The sequence below is a fragment of the Sturnus vulgaris genome, chromosome 3, assembly GCF_052056855.1.
Source record: "Sturnus vulgaris isolate bStuVul1 chromosome 3, bStuVul1.hap1, whole genome shotgun sequence".
NCBI classification, from domain to species: domain Eukaryota; kingdom Metazoa; phylum Chordata; class Aves; order Passeriformes; family Sturnidae; genus Sturnus; species Sturnus vulgaris.
In genome coordinates, this window is record NC_142245.1 from 79,577,026 (window position 1) to 79,604,504 (window position 27,479).

At 36.9% G+C, this 27,479-nt stretch overlaps 1 protein-coding gene across 1 annotated transcript in view; it reads left to right on the forward strand.

Moving 5' to 3' along the window:
• RNGTT (RNA guanylyltransferase and 5'-phosphatase) overlaps positions 1-27,479 on the forward strand; it is a 167,751-nt gene that overhangs the window by 103,612 nt on the left and 36,660 nt on the right. The window contains exon 13 of the mRNA XM_014877786.2: positions 2,240-2,340. Within this exon, the coding sequence (XP_014733272.1) occupies positions 2,240-2,340 (101 nt within the window). The remainder of the gene's footprint in view (positions 1-2,239; positions 2,341-27,479) is intronic.

Below are 27,479 nucleotides of genomic sequence, written 5' to 3' on the forward strand. Positions count from 1 at the left end.
AGGAGTATAAACAATAAGGAATAAAATAGTTGGTATCCGGGTGAACATTTAACTAGTTGGTGAAAATTACATACCAATTTGAAAGGAAGGTTATGCTCCTCCAACAGAGGGTTCAAAACTCATTTAGGTAAGGATTGTATGGTTTTGCTTGCTAAGATTTCCAGAAAGCCTCTTGTCAAAATTTTCTTGAAGAAACTAAAGTAATGTGAGACTTAAAAGGTTCTTGCACAGATACCTAATTGGTTATGAAGTAGGGATGAAGGGATGGGGTGTTTTTCAGTCCTCACCACCTGTACTGCATGTTAGCAAGTCTGAAAATTGGCTTATAACCATTCAGTGAGGTTTTCTTGGTGGATCAGCAAGGGCTGGTCCTAAATATGGAGAATTATAGTAAGCTCTTACAAGACTGGGTGGCTGAGTGATAAAACAGTGCATAAACTTTTATGTAGATAAATGTAGAGTAATATAAGTGGATAAAAAATTGTAACAGCACGTGTAAAATGATAGCCTCTGAGCTGAGTGCATTTCTATGCATATAGAGGCAAATGGAACTGTGAGTCTCCCTGGAAACAATGGGTTTTGATTGTTAAGCATCTCTCTTAGTATGATCCCTGGGAAGGGCAAGTCTTCAAAAACAACAAAAACTTGTTGAAAATAAACAAAAGGTAGTGGTTTTATTCCTGCAAGGTATGAAAGATTGTGCCATGGGCTTTTACCGCTGTTGGAGGTTTACATGGTCTTACTGGGGGGCTATATAAGCTCATGCAGAGAAACTGAAAATAGCTAAATATGTAGGAATCACATTTGAATCATATCCACATCAGGAAGTCTCTGAGCTTCGAAATGGGTAGTTTCTCAAAGAGTAGTAGTAGAAAATATCATATATAATTTCCTTGCTTTTCATTTTCCCTGAGCACATGCTGTTGGCTGTTGTCTGAGTTAGGATACAAGAGCTTTAATGAGGAAGGTTTTCATATAGATCAGATGTAACTTTTCCTGAGAATTTCAGTGCCGAGACTTAGAGAGGTTGGTCCATCCTTTTTTCTTCATTAAGAATTAATGACCACTTTTTCATCAAGAAATGACAAGTAAGATAGTCTGCATTTGTATTGGAAAGAGTGACTTTAAATTCTTCTGATTTTTCAATTAGAAAACAGAAAATTCATCTGCTTTTGTCATTTTAGATCTAGAACTGTTAGATTTATCATCAAGAAAGTCTGTATTTTGAAAATATTTTGCATAGCATGAGTGCAGTGTGATGCTGATTACTGTTTTGTTACCAAAATACAGTGGACATTCTTGGTTGGTATTATTTTTTTATATAAAATTGGATAAATTTTCTCACTGTACATAAATAAAGAAGTAAAATTTCTCCTTCTATGCATCTGCAAATTATTCTTTTACTTTTGCCCTATTCATATTAATTCAGATTTTCTCTATTGCCATGAAAGATACTCAGTAAGGAAGGGATCAACAAGTTAACTCTCACTGATAGTTGAAGATGAACAAAATGACAGCTTAGTAAATGAAAGCAGATGATAAATAGAAGTATAAATAGATAATAGTAGATAAATAGCTTAGTAGATGAGACCAGAGACCATCAGAAACTAAAGCTGTAATTCAAGAGAAAATTGTTCCTTTCAACTTGTGGTTCAAATGTATACCCTCTGTCTTTAGCAAGTGATGCTCTCTTATTTATATTCTGGTATATCATGATGTTCTTTATTCTTTACATAACTTTGCTGTGAAAGAACATGTTTCTGATGAGTCTTTCTGAGAGCTGACAGTATGGCGGCTTCTGCCTTTTTCATGTTTTGTCAGCCAACAGCTTGGATAACAAAAATATTGTTGATAAAATAGTTCCAAAATGTTGAGATTACTTTAAATGTGCCTTTTCTGTATGTCCTATGATTGTTTTTGTTTCTTTCTGTGCTCTTATTTTCTTTCTTGAAATTTTCCATTACCCAGAGGGAGATAATGCAGTATGCTAATTTTTATTTCCATTCTCAGTTTTTTATTATATGCAAAGGCAGAGCTACAGTGCTAAGCAGTTTTAAAAGGGAGAAGCAAATAAAGTAGTGAAGCACAACTACCTCCATGGTAATGGTATTCATTGTTTCAGTCACTAACTATTGTAATTCATTAGAGACAGCTAATAGAGTCTGAAAGGCTGAATTGTTACTTTTAAAACCAGTGAAAACCAATAAGCATAATTAAACTGCATTTTAATTTACTTCAGAAATACAAGCCTGGTCGATGTGATGATATTTTGAAATGGAAGCCACCCAGCCTGAACTCAGTTGATTTCCGTCTAAAGATAACAAGAATTGGTGGAGAGGGGTATGTAATCTCTTCCCTTTTTAAATCTGTAACACTCGTGTGAATGTCCCTTAGCACTTAATCTGTCCTCTGATATTTCTTGACACTTCCTGAGGCTAAGCCTTCCTATATTCTCTAGAACTTCTTCATTCAAAATATAAGCAACTGTTGTAATTAGTGTTGTATTGAAAACAATGGCAGATGTTTATATTGTGAATTTACTCATTCTTAAATTAAGTTTCTTCAAATTTCTGAAAAAAGTCCCATTTGGATTTGGCACTAGACTGTATGTTTTTGAGAGTAGGCTATTAGCTTAAATTCCTGAAACTGTTTTTCATTGATTTTAGACAAAATGATAACAGCCAAAGCTTTCTTCTACTTTAGAATTGTGCACAATGACAAACAGTACTTGTTTTCTTAGAGGAAAACAGAGCCTGACATTTTTACTTGTTAGGGATTCTTTGGTATTGTTCTTAAAACTGTTAAAATCATAATCAAAACCAGTGAGTTTTAATGGCAGAAGACATGAAAAATCTTTACATTGGTCCTGTGTGCTATTTGTGTAGTTCAGTCACTGCACATATTAAATAGGGGTTATTTCCATGTTTAGTTGTGCTGGGGAGGGGAAGGGAAAGACTGAATCACTAGATTAAGCTTGCTTTGAAAAAGATTTTGTTTAAAATGAAATGAATGATTTTTAGGTTGCTTAGTGTTTTAACATCTGGGACTCATTTCAACTGACAGTGTGAAGTACTGACATTTAACTTTTCTTTTTCTTGGTGCCATAGGCAACTCAATATGATTGAACAATTAAGTCAAATACTGCTTGCATATTCCAGAGTGCTAATAATCACTCATTTAACTTTTAGACATCTCCACGTCACATTAATGAAAATATTTGGTGAATAGAGGGAATCTTAAGGATATGGGGGGTTTATGCAAAATATACTCAACTGATAAGTTCTCAGTGTTTCATGAGGTCAGAATTATCTGTTCAAATTTTTGTGTTTGAAAAGGCAGTACTAAGTCTTCAGTAACAGCATAACTATTTCAGACAATGCACAGAAATACTTAATTTTATTTCAGATAATCAGCTCATTACAACATTTTGTTTGTTTGCAATTTATTTAAGTCACAAGATAATGTAATATGAAAGATTTATATGAAAGTTCCTTTAAAAATTGCCCATTATTTCATAGGAAGGTTATTTTTTATTAGACTATTCTTATGACTTCTGCTGGAGTTTACACATATACAATACTAGCTTGTGATTCAGAAACACAATGCAACACATTTTTCATTTTACATTAATAAAGGCATATTGGTTGATTAGTTATCTCTGATTTCAAATGCAAAACTGTCAGTGCTGTTGTGTTATGTTTAATATATTACATCACAGATTGTTTGATTGGAATGTGAAAAGGTTATAAAATATGAGCCAGCAAAAAAGCTCTTTCTAAAAAGTTAGTAGCAGTTAATAACAAGAATGTTGTTAAAGAATGGCTGCTCCATTGTAGAATTGGAATAACTTTCTACTATTTAGAAAAGTTCTATCATATTTCAGCTATATGAAAATGAGAGCAGTTCTTATATTATGGAAATAACTACCTGAATTATTCTGTAAATAATGTAATATTTAAATATGTCAGTGTTTATGCTGCTCTCACATGCATATGGAAAATTCTAGAAATCTGATTTTTCATAAATAAAGTACAGTTCTTCCAGGTAAGTTTTACTCCATCACACATGACAATTGATGGCAACTAGTAATGTAAGTGCATTCATTCAACAAAAATAAAATTTAATGAAGTATGAGGCAGAAAATATTAACTTAGCATTCTTGGGAGAGAGGTATTTATCTTAAATAATGTCCTATGAAGCAGTAGCTTCTGCTCAGTGAAACGCAAACTGATTGAAATACTCCAGGTTTGCCTGCTTCAGTTGTTACTTCGGGTAAAATCTAAAGTAATTTGAAGAAACTTCAGAATAAAACAGGTTTTGAAATTGTTGACCCGAGTTGTAAAAGAAGCATCTTTAACTTTAGACTGTATAAAGACAGTTCCTGAGTTCTGAGCACTAACTAAGTTCTGTTTGATTTGATGAACTGAGTGTCTTGCTACTGCCATTCTAATGTGACATCAATGGGCTTCCTGCCTTCTCCCACCACACTGAGATTAAAAGCAAGCATTGATACTGGTTTCAGCTTTTTAGGTAAAGAAAATTTTCTTCTTCTCTAATCCAGAAAGGAATTACAGCATTACAGAATGGGTAGGGTTGGGAGGGGACCACAGTGGGTTGATCATCTGGTCCAGCCTTCCTGCTCAAGCAGTGATCCTAGAGCTCATGGCACAGGATTGCATCCAGATGCTTCTTCAATATGTCCAGTTGAAGGAGACTCCACAACCTGTCTGGGCAGTCTATTCCAGTGCTTGGTCACTCATACAGTAAATAAGTTCTTCCTCTTGTTCAGATGGAACTTCCTGTGCATCAGTTTCTGCCTATTGTGTGTTGTCCTATTCCTTGGCACCACCAAGAAAAGCCTGGCTCCAACCTCTGACATCTCCCTACAGATGATGATGAAGTCCCCTCTCAGTCTTCTCTTCTCGAGGCTGAACAGGCCCAGCTGCCTCAGCCTTTCCTTGTAAGAGAGCTGCTCCAGTCTCTCAGTCATGTTTGTTGCTCTCCACCAGACCTGCTCCAGGAGCTCCAGGTCTCTCCTGTACTGAGAAGCCCAGAATTGGGCACAGCACTCCAGATGTGGCTTTACAAGGGCAGAGTAGAAGGTCAGGATCACCTCCCCCGACCTACTAGCAGTGCTGTTCCTAATGCATCCTAATGCAGGATACCATTGGCCTTTTTGGCACAAAGGCACTGCTGGCTCATGTATAGCTTGTACTCCAACAGAAGCCCCAAGTCCTTCCCTGCAAAGCTGGTTTCCAGCTGATCAGCCCCCAGCCTGTAGTGGCACATGGAGTTGGTTATTCCTCCTCACATGCAGGACTGTGTGCATTTGCCTTTGAATTTTAGAGAGTTCCTCTCTGCCCCTCTCTCCAGCCTGCTGAGGTCCTTCTGAAGTGCTGCAGAGCCCTCTGGGGTATCAGTCACTCAGCTTTGTGTCATCAGTGAACTTGCTGAGGAGGCCTCTGCCCCTCCATCCAAGTCATGGAAGAAGAAGTTAATCAATACTGGGCCCACTACTGAACCTTGGGGGACATCACTAGTGACAGGCCTCCAACTAGACCCTGTGCCACTGCTCCTGACCGTCTGGGCTCTGCCATTGAGCCAGTGAATCTGTTGGGCATTTGACAACAAAATACTACAGATTTGGCTGAAGTACTGTTACAGAATTTACAGAAGTTGCATGTTGTTTTGGCACAGATAGGCAAATGACATTTAAAGAAATAGAAGGTATGCCTTTGTATTGATCTCTTAAAGACAAAAAAGGAGCCCAAGTTAAAGTATTGATTTCAAATACATAACAGCTTGAAAGAGGGACAGGGATTCTCTGTAATTTCCAAGTCCTCTGTTCTGATTTACAGGCTCATCCTTAAATCTTGAAATGCGAACATAACTAAACCTGTGCTTCAGTTGTGTGTGACCTTATCGCAGTTTACAGCCTGGGCAGTAGTGTTACAAACTGAACCAAACCACAAAGCTACAGCCATGCAGCCCTTGCATTTATAGTTCCCTACTCACTCAAACAGTGAAAAAAAAACCAACATATAGGAGCATTATTTATTCAGTAGCATGAGATTAGAGTTCTGTCGGCTGTTGGACATGTCTTTTAGATAGCATATGTAATTGAGATTCTGAACAATTGTAAACAATCTTGTGCATTTTTCATCTGAATAAAGGAATTACCTCTGGGGAGTTTGCCAGATTTTAGTCAGTGTGATTATTTTCCATCTATGTAAATTCCCCTGTGTTTTGAGTTGAGCATTTCCATCTCTAGATCAGTTTGCAATAGAAGTGTTAACTGCGAAATAGCTGCTGTTTCACCCCAGATGTAGTCCTGTTACGGATGAATGACCATTTGCTTTTATCTGGGCTTCAGTTATTTCACTCTTGATATTGGAGGGAGTTTTGCCGTTGAATTAAAAAGAATTAGTTTTACCATCTGTGAAGTACTTTTAGAATAAGCCTGATAAAGATGAAGACCACATAACAAACAATAAACATAAAGAAAAAATATACTACTGCATTTCAAAGAAAGGCAGGGTTTCTGTAACCTCAGTGACCTAATACTGACACTCCTGTTCAGTGCACATATTTGAAAGAAATTGCATTATTGCACCTTAGTGAGTTACATCTTATCAGCTGAGCCTTGGTAATTGTCTCCTGTGTATTATCATAGTCCAGCCTTCCCAAACATCAGGATAATGGTTAGATTAACTCTTTTGTGTTGTGTTTGCAAGAATTTCAGCTTGTGCTCTCTCTCAATCTCTTCTCATTACTTCAATGTAGTTAGTCTTAGTTAAAAAAAAACACCAAAACCCCCTAACACAAAACCCTTCAGTAACAACCAATGACTCATTAAATCAGCTAAACAAGAGAGTACTTCGTTGTTGGTCTCTTATAAAACACAGCAGTTGAACTGAAAAGCCCTAACATTACATGTGTTTTTAAAAGGCTGACCCACTTCCCAGCACTTCTCTTTCATTTCAGATTTATTAGAACAATGGCCTCATGTATACCTTGTATTTTCCTGAATTATGATGATGTTCACAAAAAAATAAAATAAGAGGGTCTTAAGCACATTAACTGCTTTTCCCAATTACCTACAAGTTAAATAACCCTATCAGTAGAGAATGTGATGGATGTTTATTTTCTGTGTGCAGATTCTCACTTATATTACAGGGAAGACTGCTGTTAAATAGTAGAGATGATTTTTCTCAAAATGTTTGACTGTATTAATATTTCTTAAAAAGCTAAAAACCCCCAAACTAACTCTTGAGTCTTATTTAAATGTCACAAATAGCAACTGAAAATGTCACATAGTACCATATTTCTGGTAGCTTCCATAACCAGAATTTCTTAAATGTCCATGCTTCCTTTTACAGATTTTTAATTAGCCGTGCAAATCCCTTAATTTTATCTGTATCAGACTGCAAATTTTTTACAAGCAAATTTTTGGCTTTATTTGCTTTGAATTAATATCTTACTGGGTTAACTTGATACCATTTCAAATCACAGTATAATATAAATTTTATCTAGTACTTTGAAGTGCTGGAAAACATCAAGGATTTTACTCATCTTTGAAGATGAGTAAAAAAATATTAGTAATCTTTAAGTAGACATGACCAATTTATTAGTGTTAAGTTTGTATTTTTTTTAATTGTATCCATGATTAACTAGACCATATGGGGAAAACCCTAAAGAGTGTTGAGGCAAAGTTCTGTTTAGCTTGGACATTATTAAATAATAAAAAATGGGAGATAAGATACAATACATTCAAGGATAGTAGGGATATCCTTGGATCCACTGGAAATTACAAATCAACAACCACAAATAGATACCATGACTACAGGCAAGTGGATGTCTTCTTTTTTTCAGAAGTGGTGTTTTCCTTTTTGTTTTATAAACAAAAAAGAAGGGGAGAAGAAGAGCTGCAACTGGTTCAAAACTGCTGTGATATTCTTGATTTGCTCTCATATAGCTATGTTTCTGTCCTTTTTATAAGGTAGTCTTTCTCACTCTTCTGCTTAAAAAAATTAGTAACTGTCTGAAAAATCATATGAGTCAATTGAAAAGAAAGCAGAACAGATGTGATAGTTTGTATGGTCTGTGCTCTTTCTTCTCTTCCCATTCCCACTTTTATGTGATACTGAAGTTGTTAGTTTGGGCTGTGAAGTCTTTGCCTTCTCACCTGTTTGCAAAATGTCCTTTATGAAAAAGCACAAACTTGTTATTGTATGTGCCATCCATCACAGAAAGGCACTTCTACAAGAAATACCCTGGTGATAAAAATAACAATCCCGTGTTCCCCTAGTCTCCAAAGATCAGTCAGTGTTGGGGCTGCATTGCTGTTGGGGTACAGTGGAGTTAGGCAGAATGCAGATGAAGTTGTACAGCAGTAGTGGAACAAATAAGGACAAGATGTTGCACATAGAGGCAAAGATGTGCTGTGTGGGGATGACAGCAGGCTGAGTGCAGGTTTGAATGTGTTAATTGTATTTGTGGCTGTACTGTTAAAGGAAGCACTTGTGCTTTGGAATTGCTTACTTTTTGTGGAAATGTGCAAGTTGCAAGTGAAAGTAAAGGAGTAATTTGCTTAGCTATTACCTTCAGGCATTTAACTGTTACTGGAGTTGTCCTTCTGAAGAGGAAATACAGGGGCATGGTTGTGGCAATAGATTGGAGAGGATGTTATGTGTAGAAAGATCAATGCAGTGGCACAGGAAGGGGAAGCCCAAATGCCACCATGGTAGAAATGTGCATGTGCAGCTGCAACATTGGTATTGCAAAAGAAACTGGTAGACAGACATTTTAGTGAAGTGCTATGCTGTAAATATATATGCTGTATTGCTTATTCGAGGATACTTAAAATCTTTTTGTAAAGCTTCAGGCTTTAAAAACTATTTTCAAAGTAATGCTTTGAATCTAACCTCTATTTATACTCGAGTACACGGAACAAAATTTTGTACCTTCCACAACTAATGCTCAGGATGCTCTCAGAATTTCTAATGTTGTATTTCAAAAATGAAGTCAGCCTCATCTTTTTATATGTTCAAGTGGCAGTCTTGGGCAATCTCCATCTGTCAGATAATTATTCTACTTCAGCTACTCATTTCTCCAGATTTTTAAAAGCGTTGCTTCATATCATCCTAAAATTATCTATATGCTTGCAAATTAGAATATAAATTTAGTCTCGTAGGTTTTATAGACCCTTTTCCCTTTTCTTGAACTAGCTGCTGCCTTAAAGTAGTCTTTCCAGTTGCTTGTGTCAGTTATCATCATGATTATCCACTCTGTTAAGATACATTTCTATATCTTCAGTGAGATCAAGAAAAGCTTCTTCACCACATCTTCAAAATTTTTGTACCTCCCATGTATTTCTCTCTTCTAATTCACATTTGGATAGATATTTATTCCTATTTGTCCATGTAGCTTAGATTTCTTGCTACTTGTGAATGTGGAAATGGAGGGCTGATGCCACCCCCAATAGAACTACTGTAAGGTGGTAGAATCTGAGAGAAGTGAAAGAAGCAGGCAGTGAAGAAGTTATATTGGACTTCAGAATGGTTGGCTTTGGCTTTTTCATGTAATAGAGGCAGTATTCCACGTCAGGTTCCTTTGAACTGCAGAGAGGCTCAGGGTAGCTGGTTGATCTTCAAGAACAGCTTCCTCAAATGCACAAGGACATACTCTTCCCTCTGCAAGAAGACAAGCAGGTGTGGCAAACATGTACAGCTTACTTGAATGGGGAATTCCTAAGTCAACCCACCCAAACCATGAAATATATGGTATCTGTAGACAGTGGCAGACCTCCATGGAGAATGTAAAAACAGTGTTTGGGTGTAGAAAGAAGGAATTAGGAAAGCAAAAACTACGCTGGAGTTGAACGGAAGTCACTGATAACTGTAGGTACCTTGTTTATGGGAGGAAGACTTAAGGAAACAGTGTGATGCTGATGCAGCACTGGACGGTGGAAAAGATGCAAAAAGGCTGAGGGTACACACTGCAGCCTTTGCTTTGGCAAGGTCTGTTCTGAGGCTTTTGAGGTCTCTGAACCTCATGGCTGAGTGCAGGGAAGTTGAAGTTAGGGACTGCTTAGGCAAACTGGACCTCAGGATACTGGAAGGCAAAACTTTGATATTGGGGCAGGAGTTAGCCCCTGGAGCAAAGGCAGCCGATTAATGTGATAGCTGGGTTGCAGGGGAGTAGATGATTCTTAACCTCTGTTTGGCATTTGTGACACTGCATCTGGAATGCTGTGTCTTGTTTCGGGCTCCCCAAATTGAGAAAGACATTGATGCACTGGAGCAAGTTCAGTGGAGTGACTCCAAGACCATGGGGAGATTGGGGAACATGACAGACAAAGAAAGTCTGAGAGAACTGGGTTTCCTCTGTCCAGATAAGAGAAGGTTATGTAATACTTTACTGCTGATTACTACTCCCTAATGGCAGGTGGTAGAGAAGATGAAGCCACATTGCTCAGCAATTCATGTTGAAGAAATGACAGGCAAAGGACACAAATTTTAGAAGGTCGAAAGAAGAAACAGTGTGATGAAAGTCAAACACTGTAGTAGGCTGGCAAGTTGTGGCATCTCCATGTTTGGAAGCATTCAGAAGTTAATTAGATGAGCCTGTGAGCAACCTGATTTAACTTGGAAGCTGACCCAGTCCTGTGTGCGAGGCAGATGACATGCAATGGTCTTTGCCAATCAGACTTATTCTAAGATAATTTGCAGATCAGATGTTAAATATTTTGCAAATAACATGGAACACTTAAACTAATATGTATTTTAAAACATTCTTGGTTTTCTTTCTTTATGATTTCTTTACTGTAAATAGAGATTTTTCAGTACAATACAGTCCTTACAGTAAGAATACTTATTGTACATATATTTAATTTACAAATTGTGGGATTGTCCTTTTTGAGATGATTTGTGAGATGCAAAGTAAAATAACATACGGATTTTATGAACAGGAATTTGATATTGTTCTATGTTATACACTGTAAAGGTTTGCCAGATGCATAATTTAAATGCCATGTAATTTACATAGGAAAAAATGTTCATCTTCTTTTTGCTACAGCTTGAAATAGATACACTATTCTCAAACTTACTGGAACTCACTTGTAAACATATTTTTTTCCCACCAGTACATATAAATTATTTAAATTATAGGACTTATTAGAGAATATTTTTGAACGTATTGTTCAAAGTGCTTTACATGGATTTTAGAAATTGATGTGAGCTTCTTTGAAATGCATTTTTTGCATTTCTGCATGTGGTGACTATTTGGTCTTTTTCAGACAAGGGGTATTTTCTAGAGTGTATGTCATGAATGGTACTTTAACTCAGAATATTTTTTTCTCCATTAATTGTTTACAGTATGAATTAATATTCAGTTGTTTGGGGTTTTTTTGCGGTATGTGTTTTTGGTTTTAATTAGTTGCTTAATGAGATTTTATTGTCTGTTTTCTTGAGTCTACAGATCTGTACATCTTAAACTGTATTTAGAAAGGAGCACTAGTATAGAATTATTACAGATCGGAAAAATAAGTATTTTTCCATGGTGTTTGAAATTAAAGAATTGTGGGAATGAGTCCAGAGGAGGGCCCAAAGATGATGAGAGGGCTGCAGTACCTCTCCTACAAAGACAGGCTGAGAGTTTGGCTTGTTGAGCCCGGAGACAGGAAAGCTTCCAGTACCTGAAGAGGGGGTAGCAGGAGAGCTGGAGAGGGACTATTTACAAGGACCTGTAGTGATAGAACAAGGGGGAAATTCTTGAATGTGGGGGTGGTAAGGCACTGGAATAGGTTACCCAGAGAAGCTGTGGAAGCCCCATCCCTGAAGATGTTCAAGAGCAGATTGGATGGGGCTCTGAGCCACCTGGTCTAGTGGAAGGTGTCCCTGCCTGTGGCAGGGGGTGGAACTTGATGATCTTGAAGGTCCCTTCCAACCCAAACCATTCTGTGATTCTATGAAGCATGCATTTAAAGGGAAATAAATCTCAGCTCAGATGACTTCTTTGCCTTCTGTCGTGTAGTTCAAAGAAGAATAAAGCAAACTAAAAGGGAAAAGAAATTATCACCATGGTTGAGTAGGACAGTTTGGACAAAGATATTTGTTTCTATTCTTCATTGGTCTTACTCTGAGCATTTTATTACTTAATTTTCTGACAACACCAAACTCACAAATCATAAAATGATAGCTATAAGTACTAAATAATGAATATATTAAAGATAAAAATAATTCATTTCAGTCATAGTTCCAAGACTAGCATTCAATGTGCTTTGATACCATCAGAATGTTTTGAAATTGGTTTAGGAATTAGAAGCTCGGCCTTTTGTTTCTTACTGAATTCACAAGTACTTTGGAATCAGCAAAATGTGTCAACAAAATAAATGACCCTGATGCAGATTGTTTGCATTTCTGCCATAACAGTGTTATCAATATGGTATGCATGCAACTGTGGGCTTCTGAAATACAGGGAGATTATCAGCAGTTTCACCTTCCCTCATTGATAGCAAAGAGAAACTCTTGGTACATGTGCTTATCTTACAACTTCAGAGACACTGGAAAAGAAACCTACTTAATCCTTTTTCAGGATAATTATCTAGTATCTCTGGTTTTGTAGGGATTCAAGTTGTGATGATTGACTTAAAAAAAAACTATGTATGTGTAGGATGAGTTTTTAAAAATTATCATTTTAAGAGACATTTTCATTTTGAGGAAATAAATCGGATTTTTGATACCTTTTTAATGACTTAAGATATGCCATAGGTTTGGTAATTCACACTTGCTGTCTTTTTAACTAACACTCAGCTTGTAGCTTTTTTTTCTGGGACAAGGTGCTTATCCTGCTGTAGAAGCACATTAAAATCAGTGAGGCTATGGGTGCATGTGTCTGTCAGTGGGAGATCAGTTTGCATAATCAGGGCCTGATGAGTCAGTGGTAGTGGAGAATCCGAGTTGTTACTTCCCTGAGCAATGGGGAAGGGAACGGTGACTGCAGTGTATGGAGCGTGTGTGTGTATTGCACTTGGAGTTGGAATTTGTAAAAAGCATTTAATAGCTTTTAGTAGAGTTTTGGTTCCATCTGACAACATGTCATCCTGCATGTCATCCTGCTAGAGGATCTTCAAAAGGCCAAAGTTCCTTTTTTCATAGTTTTTATGCTTGTTTGCTTTTTACAAAGCAGTCATGACAGCGAGTGCGAAGTACAAGCATGGTTTTGTACTGAATTCTATTCTGAAATCAACTTCAAGGCTTTTCTCTTAAGCACAAGGAAGATACGTATGTTCACAGGAGCTGCTTGATTTTTAGCATCATTGTATATATGAGAAATAAGGCTTTATTTTATTTATTTCCAGGACTGTAAGATGGTTCAGCTTGATATGAAATGAATCAGAATTTTTAATGTATAAATATACATATCTGTATGCTTATGAGTACGTGTATATGCACACAGGTGACAGCTATTACATTTGGCATTGTAAAATTAACAACAAGGAATCTCCATTGTCTGTTATGAATCAACTCTTCTCTTTCCTTCTTCATGTTTACATATGGAAATCCTATCTACCTTTTATCATGCTTCTCAGTTTTAAAGTTTATCCATTTTATTAAATCATATTTTTCTCTTTTTAATTTTTTGTTCTCTTCACACAAATATATTTCTTAACTGAACATTCTCCACTTCTTTTTTATACTTTATTGCTTTATTAATGAGGTTTCCAGTGCCCTCGTTTCATGCTTTTAAACTAGTGATTCTTCACCTGTACTCCACCACCCAGTGTTCCATGGCTTATAAATCAGCTAATAGTGAAGTTTATATAAAGTGAAGATACAAAAGTATGTGAAGTATTTGCGGGTGAGGGGAGGTGTGTTAGAGACAGTTCTAATGTTTTTTAAAGATTAATAGCATTATTATTCCTTCACTAGTCATCCTATCTGTTGTCAGCCCTCCAGCCTCTGAGAGATATATGGTAAGAAGTTTTTGTTAGTTTTAATGAGGTTGATGTTACATTCCCTCAAAAACAATGCATGTATCTGTATCAGTTTTCAAGATGGGAAAAATAAATTATGGAGAGAAAACTCAGGACAGCGTGGTGTGTTGGTAAGAAAAGGACAGTCCTCAGCTGTACCCAGCAGATGGCATTTTTTCTCCTTATAACAACTAAATCTTTTCAAAGCTATAATATTTGGCTATTTCTATACTGAAAGCCTTTTCTTCACAAAGTATTAAAAGATTGCACTGTGAGCAAATATTTATCAGTGGATTATAAATTAAATATAATGTGTTTCTCTCTAATTATAGGATAGAGAAGATTGGAATCAAAAGAGTGAAACAGGATAGTGGATTTGATTATTTTATTTTTTACCCTCTCAATGGGAAAATGTCAAAACCATCATTTCACACAGATGTTTATAAAAGCACTTCACTCTTTTGGTGAATGTTAAAGCATCAAATATCAAATTTGTAAGGATTTTAGTCTTTTTTTCTCATGAATACAGAATTCTACTTGAAAGTGGATATTCAGTTGCAGGAGATCTCTGGATTTGTGGAATAGATTAAGACAGTTTCACAAGTGAATTGGATATCTCCTAATGAAGGCTCTGAACTATTATCTCCCATTCAGAGGGGAAATCTCCTGTGGACATGGTTAATTCTTCTCAACTAGGTGTCAGTAACATTCTGACTTTTTAATTTGTAATTAAAATGATGTGAACACAGTTCTGACTCAGGACTTTCTGTTGGTCATTCTGTTCTCATTCAAGAAGAGAAGCAGAAATAACTCAAGTCTCACTGAGCAGGATGTTTGCACTTGGTTTCTGCACAGCGCTCACTTTAAAAAAAATTTCCTGTATGTTAAGAAAATGGTGTTCCAAAAGGTGAATTCTGTATCACGATAAACTGGAATAATGTTTTGGTTTTAGGAGAGGCAATGGTATGGCATGCAAATGCTTTCTTCCAGCTAATATAGGCCACAAATACAGCTTGTTTTAACAGCAGTATTAAGCTTCAGTTATTTGAATTATGTCACCAAAACGAAATGTTCAAAACTAGTCATTTTTCTGTTTTGCTCAGCCATGTAATAAGATATGATTAATGATTTCTGCATGGTGATTATTTCTCTGTTGTTTACTTATTTTTCCTCTCATATTAAAAATAAGAGGAAGCTATTACACACCTTTTTTTTTCATGTATCACATACCAGTTGTTTCTTTGTAATATTCAGATACATGCAGTATGAAGGAATTTTCCATGTATTTGCTGAAGTTGATGTTTTGCCTTTTTCAGATATTAAGTTAAGATATTTTGATGTTACTTGTCTGGCAAATTTTGTGGTTTGATAGAGCCTCTATGGGCAAAAGGCATGCCTATTTCCAGACTGTGGCAAGAGGAGGGGCCGTTGTTTTACACTTGTAAAACATTTTCATTTGAGTGAAAGTAAATTAGTCCCACGTATTTAAAGCATGGTATACCATTACTTAAAAACTTGACAAGTTTACTGGACAAGCCTGAGGAAGAGCTATGAGCCCTACTGACCACAGAAAAGAACTAATATTGAAATTATACGTCACTGTCTGTTCTGCTGCTTACCCCTGTATAGACTGAGGGTCATTCATTTCCCAAAGGATTTTGTACAGCATTTGGTCCAAAAGTATTTGTTGCTGAAAGCTGAGTTATGAAATTGATGACTCCTCTGAAGGTTTCATGAAGAAAAATTTTTAAACAGTCTAGAAATGCATAGCATAAAGATGCTGTAGATGTAGACTTTGCAGAGTTGATTATCTTTTGTGGGTTTTTTATCAGGTTATTATTTAAACAGTGTGATCTAGTTATGTACTCTTGTTTAATGATACGTCTTCTTGTAAAGAAGGCATATTTCTGTTATTGTTTAACTTGAATTATTCCTTTCATTCACTAAATTTGACTTCATACAAATATCTTGCAAGACAAAGTGCATAGAAGATGTTTCTGACAGAAGGGCAAAAATTTGATAATTATTTAAAGATAATTCCTATCATGTAATAGCTCCGGAATCACATACTGAGGTTTTTTAACTTTAAAAATCAAATGGGTTTCTGAAGCTCTAGGACAGCAACTCTGTCAACAGATAAGCTGGTGTCAGTTTTGTTTGGTTTCTTTTGACAAAGCCTCATCTTCAAGTTTAATTAATAAGGGGACCTGAAAATACAGAAACACAGAAGTTATAGAATTACATTAGCAGTGGAAAAGGTGAGTGACAGGAAGAAGCAGGGTGGAGGAAACCTAATTCTAGTGAGCTTCCTTTTCTACCCTTATTTTAGGTAATTTGTTATTTATTTGTTGGTACCTGTGGTAGCTTTCTACTCAAGTTTGATGTAAGTAAAAATAACAATAAAAACATCCTAGTCCCCATAACTCTCAGTTTCTGTAGATACCAACCAGTTTTCTATATAAGGCAAGACCACTAATAAACTTAGACAAAGGTGGGGTTTATTGAAAGTGGAGAAAGGATAATGTGTAGTGAGGAGAATAACCATAATTTCAACTGCAGTACAGTCAGACTAATTTGAATTTACAGAACTGGCTGGGATATTGGGACAGTTGCAGAAAATCTGCTTGTACCATGTGTGCAAGCTTGAGAAAGTTGGGAGTTGCAAAATTATTTCTTACCCAAGCTCTCAAATATAACACTGCACACTCTTTCCTCTCTCAGACTATTTTAGCCTGGGCATCTTCGTAACAACTTAATGAGCAAGAATTCTCCAGCTTATCCAAAAACCCTTCTTCTTGAATTCTGATCCTAAGGAAAACAATTTAATTTTCCTTTCTCTTAGTTTTCAAATGTCAAATACAGTAATTATGTTCTGTCTTAGCTTTGAGTGATTTCTATCTGAATGAAATGCCTTTGTTCTCTCTGATAATGAATTTTCTCTGCCATAATAACAAGGTAATGTTGAAAGTAGCTTCAAAAAAGGAGTGATAAAGATTTCTCTGAAGGAACAATTGAAACTTGATTTTGCAGTATTTGTATTAGTTGTCTGATTAACATTCTTTTACTGCTTCAGGAATGTGTTTGCATGTAACATTAACTTAGAGTTAATTGTTTTTCTTTTTTTAAATCGATCATGGATAAGACTTCTTCCAGTGTAAATGTCAGATGTGAAAACTTAAAGCAATATTCTGAATTTGAAATTAAATATTTAGACAAAAAAAATAGAATTGCAGGAACTGTCAGTGTAATCCTATTGTCACTAATCTGTTCATGTAAAATGTAGCAGAGGAATGTCCAAAGGAGATTGAATTCTTCCACAAAGAGGTTACCCCAGAGGCTATACTGGGACAGAGCACAGAACCAGAGCACAGATCTGTAGTAGCTGAGTGAACAGAATAACTTCCACCACTCCTAAATTGCACTTCTTTTAAGAAAGCTCTTGGGTTTCCTAGCTGATCTAAAACTTGACAGCAGGGGTGTGTTAAAAGAAAGGTTTCCCATCATCTATTACGGTAATATGTGCTCTAGCAGTCTGCCCTTTTCTCTCTTCTGTGTCTTCTCATTACTGTGTCACTGTTCCCAGATAGATTCAATTTTGTGTTCCTGCTGAAGTTCTATTCATTTTCCTTTACTTCTCTCACCCATATTTGCATGTGAGTCTTCAGGGCTCGTTTCCCAGTAAAGGTGATAATTTTTATTTTGCTACTCCAAAGTGATTAAAGTCCTGGTTAAAATGCATAGAATTGCCATGAAATAGCTGAAATTTCATTCCTGTATGCTGATTGATAAGTTTTTCTCTTTGATGGTCTGAAGATGTAGTTGGTATATAGGAAAAGGCAATTACTTATATTTTGTTATGCTTATCATAGATGTATTTAAAAATAGCCAAATTTCTAGACATCAAAGTCTTTTTTCATACTTGAGATTAACTTGCATGCTCCATCCTTGTTTATTCTGGCTGTATTGCTTAACCTAAGAAAACATATTACTTTTTCTTAGAGACTTTGTCCTACCTCAAATCAAACCTGAATTAAGTTCACAGTTTTTATAATGAACAGTGTGAATTTTTTTTCTGTAATACCAGTAGATAATTGCAGTTAGCTATATTACTTTAAAAGACTTTTTGTCCATGCTGGTTGCTTATAAAACCGGTGGGAGGATTTCCTGCTTGGAAAACCAAAATATACTGGACTACGTTGCACTAATTTTTTTTAAGCAAGCTTTTTTTTTTTTTTTTTTTTTTTTTTAGCAAGGGTAAATTATAGTCCAAGAGGACATGCAAAATTGCTTGGAGTAAAAAATATGTCTTGGAGGCATACTGCAAAATGGAAAAATCTCCCTGCTTTACTGTACATTTGTTAATTAATAACTTATTAATTTACATTACATAAATCTTCTCAGAAAGATGTGAAAGAAGAGACAAAGCAGGTCATCTTGATAGCAGTTAAATCAGTCAGGGTTTGGAAGTCACCAAATTTTTGTCCCATGCAGTTTGCATTTAATCATAATTGCTCTTTCACTTGTGCCCTACATAATAAGAATTAATCATTCAGTACAGCAAATGAAAATATGGTCTCTTTCTGTAATAATAATACAGAAATTTTAATAAAGAATTCAATTTTTTTCCCACAGTTTATAGAAAAGATACATGTCTGCAAGTTGCTTATCACACAGACTTCAGCTTATTTGACTTTTTAGAGAGTGTGTCACAAAATGGATTAATAATTTTAAATAAAGTCTAAAAAGCTGGCATTGGAAAAGAAGAACACTGATAGCATATAAAGAACTTGGAAAATGGTTGTATTGGACAAAAAAATTTCTAGAAGCAGCTCCTTAAGGTGGAGCTTCCTGGTCCTCTTCCTCACACAAGGAGATGGGTGTGGCTGCAAGGGATTTCTTGGGGTGTGAACTGTGCCAAGTGCCTGGCAAGGAGTGAGCCTGGCTAGTGCCCTGTGTGGGTTTAATAGATGCCTCAGGTTTAAACTGGAGTGGAGATCATGGCTGCTCAGGAGAAACTGGAAAAGTAGTTGTGAACCTTGGAGATGTGTGTGGAGCAGAGGCATCTCAGAAGGGTTTTTTTGTTCCTAATCCTGTCTGCCTTCCACTTCTTAGCATTGTTCAAGCTGCCATCATCCCAGTGCATTTGCACTCCTCCTGGTGGCTCTGATAAAAGTACGCTTCCCCTCTAAATTTGGGAGTTGGGGTAAAAGTCAGAGAGGGCTGGAATGCAATGAAGGGGCATAGCCAGCTTTAAAAGTCTGTAGAAAACAAAACCAAGGGGCAGCTGAACATTAAAGTGAGAAATAAAGGAATGATAGAGAAATGGATAAAGGGCTTAGTGGAGGAGATATGGCTCTTCTTAAGTGGAGCAGAGCACCCTGATACAGAGCAGTGATTTCCCTTATAGAGAAAGGACCCTTATGGGTCAGGATACAAATCTTTAATTTTTGTTTGTTTACTTTTGAGGAGAGTAACACACTAGAAACACAGAGCAGCTTTCCTTCAAATGCCTTGTAGATTGCGGATGCAATGAGTATCAATCACAGTGTTGTTAATTGATATTACAAGATAATAGTCCTTTATTTTGTCACACCCAGGAAGCCTGCATTTCTTAATACTTCAGAATGTGGAATACTGCATTTATGTCTCTTACTACCTGAAGAATTTATAAAAAATAAATTTAATTTACAAGTTTGCGTATGACTCTGCTGAGGGATTTAATTTTATAATTGACAGAAGATCTAAATCTTGCACCATCTGTAAAGGTTTCAGTAACGAGCTTGAAGCATTCAGTAGAGTTCATGAAGTCTCTGACAGCCTTTCTACCTTATTTTGGGTGGTAGGTTTGTTTGCAGCAGATGGCTGTTCAAACATTCTGCTGGTGGCACTTGGGTCTGGATAGAGTGGCAGCTGGGTCCATATCCTATATTCCAAACAAACAATTCGTTGTTCATTACAGGCTTCATCTTGGGATTGCAATCTGCATAGTCCCCCATGAACCCATACCTAAGTGGTTTGTAGACTGTAATTCAATCATTTCTCTGGTTGTGCATGATTAATTAATAAAGTATTTATTTTGAATAAATGATTAAAGTGGTGTGGAGAAACAGGAAGAAAAAGAAATCAGTTGGAGTGGTCTGGCTGTGCACAAACATATGGCTAAGGGTGCTCTTCCCATGGAGGATCTTTAATAAGAAGATGGGAATTTTCATACTGACTATATCTCTGGTCAATGTAGACAGGTGAATTTTGTATTCTCTGTTTTATTTTAAGGGGAAAGTCTTAGTCTTCTAGATATTTTTATTATGCATATGCACATCCAATCTCTGTTTCTCTTGCACACCAGAGCAGCGTCTATGAGCTCCAGTTTAATTATGTGTTTTGTGATTAAATATTTATCATATTTGAATTCTCACTCAACCGGACTAATTCAGCGACTCTTTGTTCTTTTGTTACAAGAATCAAATACAGATCACCTGATCATTCTTTGGTTTGCCGTGCATTGTTAAAAGGATACTATTACCAACTCCTTTACTCAGGGTACCAGTGAGGTCTTGCTACCACTGGTGTGGCATGCAGGGCCCTGGGAAACCCAGAAAACTGTTGGAGCATCTGTGCTGTCAAATGAAGGGCAGAATGGGGGAAATTATAGCCAAATGAGATCACTCCATCATAACTTCCCTGTCAGTTCTTTGTGATGGTTTTTCAGTAGTAACAACCTGTTAAAATTGCAGAGTATTCAAATTTCCCGCTCTGCTCTTAGAATAGTTGTGCAGGACAAAAGTCTGGGAGTTGGGTTGTTTTTTTTTTTTTTGTTGGTTGGTTTTGTTTTTTGTTTTTTTTTTTTAATTAGAAAGACCAAGAACAAAGGAATGACAAAACTTAACATGGAAAGAAAATTCGGTGAGCTTTGAAGTCAGCCCTTTAAATGTTAGGAAATAACACAATTCTAGTTGACAGGCTCATTCACATTATGATACATAGCTTAGTTAAATGGTGTAAGTACCTTTCCCTCATTCATACACAAAAAAGCATGCATCATTCACTTCAGAGGGAAGTAATGCTGAGGTGCTGTGAGTGATACTAAATACAATATCAGCTTCCTTTCAAAGTAATGAACTTTGTAATCTGCCTGAAGTTGCCAGGCATTGCTTCATAACTTGCTTTATCAGCAGACTTCCTCTATTCGTGACTTTTTCTGATTACTAATAAATATATTAAAGTCTCTTATATAAACTGAGTAGTCACTTGGCCTTTGCCAAGGTGGAAACTGACCGTTCGTTCTGCCTGTCCCGTCTCAAGCATGATTTGGTCTATAACAGTAAGAAGTGTCTTCCATGTAAAAGTACTTACTGTCTAATTTTATGGTCTTTGAAAAATAAATTACTGTGGAATAAGACTGTAACAGATGCCTTTTGGCAGTCTGAATTGATTATGTCAGTGTGCTGCCTCTCCCGTCCCCCACTACTTTTCAAGCACTCTTTCATTAAAATGATCAAAAGAGAGGCAGATGCAGCCACAGTGTGAGTGCAGGGGATGTGCAACCTCCTAAGTAGCACTGCCTTGCGTGGCCAAGGTAGGCATGCTGAACAATGCTGTGCTAAAGGGTTGGGCTCTGGGAAGTTGGAAGAAAGTACCCTATTTCTCTCTGTAAGATTGACTTGGATTTTTTAAAATAGCAATTCAGGCTCTCCATATTAAGAAATGTCAGAAATCTTGGGTATGTTGCATCGAGATTTGGTGATTTATTTCACCTTAATTATCAGTATAACTCCAGAGCTTATCTTTTAGTACCTCCCTTTTCTGCAGGAATTTCATTTTGGTGACTAAATAACTGACTAGATGCCTTTGGTTTTTTGGTGGGTACAAACAAATCCACTACCTTTTCAACTTCTTCAGTCTCCCTGTCTTTCTTGGTTGTTTCCTGTATTTCCACATGATCGAGTGAATCTACTGAACAATGGTTTTGCCAGTTTTCTACTTTGGCTATGCTTAGGAATTTTTTTTTCATTATCTCATTTATTTCTTCTATATCTTACATATTGTTAGAAATCTGTTTTTCCTAAGTAGCTCTTGACACACTGAAAATGTCTTTGTTTCGACTTTAAAATATCTGTAATGAGACTTCATATTTTATTGAAGTCTCGTGATGCAAAGCTTCACAGTGTGGTATCAATTCTTCACTTAATTCTGGTAGTTGAATTTGCTGTATTGTGGTGTCTGTTATATTTGAAAAGATGGCCAAGGTGAAAGGACCCTATGGGGTCATAGACTAGAATGTGGATTTATGGTGTTTTAGTGAGGCCACTGCAGAGCTGCGTGAGTGCTCTTGCTTTGTGATACATGGATAAATCTGGGCAGAGTTGCATCACAGCCAGTGTCAGGCAGATCTTTCAACAAATTGGGAATAGTTTCTAACTCCTGTCCTATATTTCAATGAGATGAAAGGGATGATATTCAGAAAGAAAAATTGATGTTTACGATCAGAAATAGATTCTAATAGTGAAATCTCTTGAACTACGTAATAACCTCCCAAAGGAAAAGGCAAGCAGCCTCATTTTCCAGATAATTTATGGCCAGCCTGGCCAAATTGCTCATTATACTACAGGGAGTAATATTCCATTGGTGGAGGAATGGGCATGATTATTTAATAGGTACTTTTTGTTTCTACTTAGTTTTCCTTTCTATTTTTTATGGATAGGTTATATGTAAATGTAGTCAAAATGCTTCTTTGTTATTTATCCGTAAAACAAAGCCAAGCATGCTTTGGACAAACATTAAAATATTATCAACACTAGACATAAATGCAGCAAACAAAATGAAGTACTGTTTGGAAACATCTGATACTGTGGTTTTATTTATCAAGTGCACGAATGCGCCTTGAAAAAATCTCCATGTCTCTAAGAAGGTGTTTGTATACAAACACTCCCACCCTTCCAAAAAAAACCCCCACCACAGCCAAACAATTTTTCAAAAACTGATGCAAATTAAAACCTGCTAATTGAAAGCAAACCTTCGTATTTGTCAGTTTATTCTTTTTGATGGTCTAAAATCACTTGCAGACCATTATCTCAGATATGAGGTCACTTCAGTTTGCAGTTTCAAGCCCTCTAAATGTAATTTTTATTTCATTTGGTATATAACAGTGGTGACATTGTTCAGTGGAAGTATGTCTTTCAGGGATCAGTTACTGCCAAGATTGCCATTATCAGTAGTCAGTGACAGATAGTGATTTACTGTAGGGAGTGAGGTGGTGCAGTGAAGCCTTTCACGTACCACACATAAGAGCTGGAAGGGCAATTAGCACAGAACACTGATATTGTTGCCTGAGTTGCATGTGCTTGAAAGCACCATGCTTATTAATATGACAAATGGCACATACTATTGTAGTACTGTTGTGGGAGGTCTGAGGGTGTTAAATTCAAGTCTATAGTTTGTGCTACCCACTGCGCTTTTCCCTGGGAATATTGTTTGGAATACACTTTTATGTTAATTTCAGTCACCGTTAACTTGGCTTGGACTATTCTGCAAATTCAGAATTCATGGAATGAAAGAGGTTTATTTACATTTCTGGGGGGTTGTTTCTTGTAGAGATGAATTTAGCTTAATAAAACTCTTTACAGGCTCTTTCTTTTAACTTTAATGTATTCCTTCCCAACCATTTTCCCCTCATGTTCTAACCCAGGGATTTTTGCATTTTTTACTCTGGAAGAAGCAGTGCATAGTATCTCTTTCATTTCCCTCATAGCTTTTTTCAATTTGTGCTCTAATTTAAGGAAGAATGTCCTAAATCAGATATACAGTCTTTTTGCTTACTTCTTACCGTAATGATTGTACTAGAATAGCTTATACTTGTCTGCAAAAATTTTTTTCTTGCTTGACTGATGAGTAACAATTCTTGTTAGAATATTTTCATAGCCCAAACAGGTGGTTTGGTAAATGCACTGTGGCAAGCAGGAGACAGCTTTTCTTTCTCACCTTTGAAGCCCCTGTGTTGCCATTGTCCTTGTTCTGTATGCACTGCTTCTATGGAACTGTCAGGTTATTGACTCTCTATACTTCTAGAATAAGATGAAATGCATGTTGTTTGCAGACCATATACGCATACCAGTTTAAATTTACGAGCACTGTTATTAGCCTTTTTCAGAACTTGTATTGGATCCTTTTATAAATTTAAAAATATTTCATAATACTTAGTGTAGTATTTTCATATGTTACTCTATACAATAGTCAGTGAATTACGTTAATGAAATAATTAATGATCTTAAAAAATAGGAAGTTAATTATTTTGACCCTAACATCATTTTTCATAATTCTCTGTTTATGCTTTTCTGATTTTCTTGTTGTTTTTGTATGCCTAGAAAATACATGTTAGAGTTTTAAACCAATAGGAAATGATTATCATAAGCAAGAAGCAAAATATAATTGGAATGTCACTGTAGTAGAATTCAAATGATTCTTCAAGAAACTACTTAGGAAGCTGCTTCTCTTTCTATGGTTATGATGTTGCAGCACAGTGCAGTTTTCCCTCCCAGTGAACAGAGGATAAAGGCAGAATATTTATTATGTTTGTAAAAGGATATCAGCTTCATCACATGATTATGGTGTCCTTTCTGCTGTATCATAGTGCTTTATTTGTGCTCGGGCCATCATGTGCAATAATGACATAGTGGAATAATTTCTTTGCACAATTGAATACAAAATTTATAACATTATGTATTAAAGTCACCTTTATCCTCAGAGCTACCCATGAAGAACATTCAAGCAGTGTTGGAAAATACAGTTATTTAACTTACGAAGGTGTTACTTTTGTTATCAGGGCTGTTGTTCATCTCTGTTCATGACTTCTAACAGTCATTTCCCCAAAAAGGGGAAAAGGCATCCAGAGTGATTTTCAGGGACAGTTAAAAGCACATACAGAGCATATCAGTGTAGTCCTTGTATATGCTTATCATAAAATATACATTTTAAAATTAAAAATAAAAAACATTCATAACTAATATTAATCTCCATTATATAGCTATTTTAAATATGGGAATTTAGACTGTGAATATGGTCACAGAGATTTTCCTAAAACTTTATTCTTACTCTCCAATTTATATTCAAAACAGGGTGTGTTGCATTTTTGGCCTTAATGTGTACACTGAGGTGTTCCTAGTAATAAAGATGCAGATGTGTAGAAAGGTCAGGAATCCCACTGAGTGTCAGGATGTTTTTTTCTTTCCATTTTGCTTCATAACGATTCCAGTCTTGTCACACATCTTCTCAGGATTGAAATATTTTCACTACCAACCTCTGTGAAGAGTGCAAATCTGCCCACAGCATGTGAAGGATGAAGTTGTTACGTCAGTTCCCAGTGCCAGTGTAGCTGCTTTTTGCTGCTTCTGACTATAAATTTGGAAGTAATCCATGTTTTTTAATCCCTTATCTCATCAGTGGAATTCCTCTTGAATAATTTCTGATAGAGCGAGATCCCTCCAAACAGACACTAAGGATGTTTCAGGCATCAATCCACTGTTCATATAAAGCAGAAAAAAAATCTGTCTGAACTGGACAGAGTTGTTTCAGATAAGAGAACAGACCACAGCAGAAGCTGCCTCTCATCCTTTGCAGAAAGCAGTCAGTTCCATCCATGTTGTCATTACAAGTGGAGACAGACATGCACAGTATCAAGATGAGTTTTGGAAGTTTCTGCGGTTTTGCAGGCCCTTAAGTACCTTTGTGATTATAAAATACAACAGTGAAGTTTTATTATTACATCCAACAAAGCTTTGGTGGCAGGCTATAGCACTTACTAAGCTCTGACAAACAAACCCAAGCTTACCTAGAATGAAACTCATATGGGCTCAGATGCTCCAGTGCTTGCAGGAGCTGGTGAAACAGGCAACCATCAAGAATAAAACAGAAATGAAGTATCAAACTACTTGACTTACGTGGAGCAATGAACTACTCCTCAAATGTAATGTTTGTCGAGTTAAATTTTAGAATTGCCTAATAAAATACTGCAAGATAATATTTGATAAATTGTCATCAGTTCTGGGATTTTGTGAGAGCTTTTGTTGAAATGTAAGGAAGAATTTGAATGTTCTATTTCCTAGGGCTAGTGAGTAACTGAAGCATTGCTGTGGGCAACTCTGTGCCCACCACTGCCAGTTGCATGGCTGCTTTCTTCCTGAGAAACCAGACACCCCAAGCCATATGCTTGTTCATTGGTCATCATTTTCCTTCTACACATTCCACCTTTCCAGTGCCAATTACGTTTTTCCAGCCCTCCAGAAAAACACTGTGTTTTTCACTCTGTACTCCCTGCTTTCCAAGTCTATCTGACCTCTGTGCTGTTGCCTAGAGCTGCAAGTCTGTGTCCCTGCACAATGTGTCACCAGTCTTGCACCCACCAGAGCAAGCGCAGGAGCTGCTGCCTCGCACAGGAGCAAATTACTGCGTTCAGCTAATCCGCAGTAACTTGCTCCTGTGAGAGGTAGCGGCTCCTGGCTCCTCCCTGCACCTTTATTTCTCTGCATGCTCCTTTCTGGAAGCCTCCTTCCATAATCTGTGCAGCAGCACTAGGTAGCCTAGAGGGAAAATCACAGCTGCTTGGTGTAGGAATCACTCCAAAGTTCATGTGTTCAGCTCTTGTTTAGGTGACCCTGTTTGATAACCTGAGTGAATTTTCAAGGCAGCCTTTGAGTCTGAAGGGATGGGCATTTGGGGTACAGATCAAGCTGTAGTGGTGTCCTCAAGGTACATCTCCCAACAAAATATGAAGGAACCCTTTGGCACCTGCTTTTCTGCCTTTACAAAGTACTACTTAATGGCTGGAGCATTGGTGTTTTGGTGAGCAGTGCCTGAATTTTTGTCAGTATTATCTTGAAATCACAGAATGGTTTGGATTGGAGGGGACCTTCAAGATCATAAAGTTCTAACTCCCTGCCATGGATAGGGACACCACTCACTAGACCAGGTGGCTCAAAATCCTATCCACCCTAGTCTTGAGCACTTCCAGGGATAGATTGCTTCTCTGAGCAACCTGTTGCAGTGTCTCGCCACCCTCACATGAAAGAATTTCTTCCTAATACCTAATCTAAACCTGCCTTGTTCCAGTTTAAAGCCATTCTCCTATGTCCTATCAGTACAGGCCCTTGTAAAAAGTTCCTCTCTGGCTCTGTTATTGCCCTCCCCCTTTAGATACTGAAAGGGTAATTCATCTTCATCTTAACATGTATTAGTAATTTAGCAGGAACAGTCTGTGTGTGGAGAAGGGGAAATGATCAGGCTTCTTTGAAATGTGCTGCCCTCATAAAGTCCATAGCCAAGGGTCACTCTGCTTCCCATGACCAAAGGCAATAGGAAGAAGGCAATGGTACTGGGAATGTCCCAGCCCCCAGACAAGGTCAGCTATGCTCAGAGAGGATGAACTCTGTGGTAGATCAGTTTGTGCTGCTCCCATTCTCTAATCCTTTGGTGTTCTCCAGCCCAGAGCTCTACCCCAGTGCTTTCCAACCCA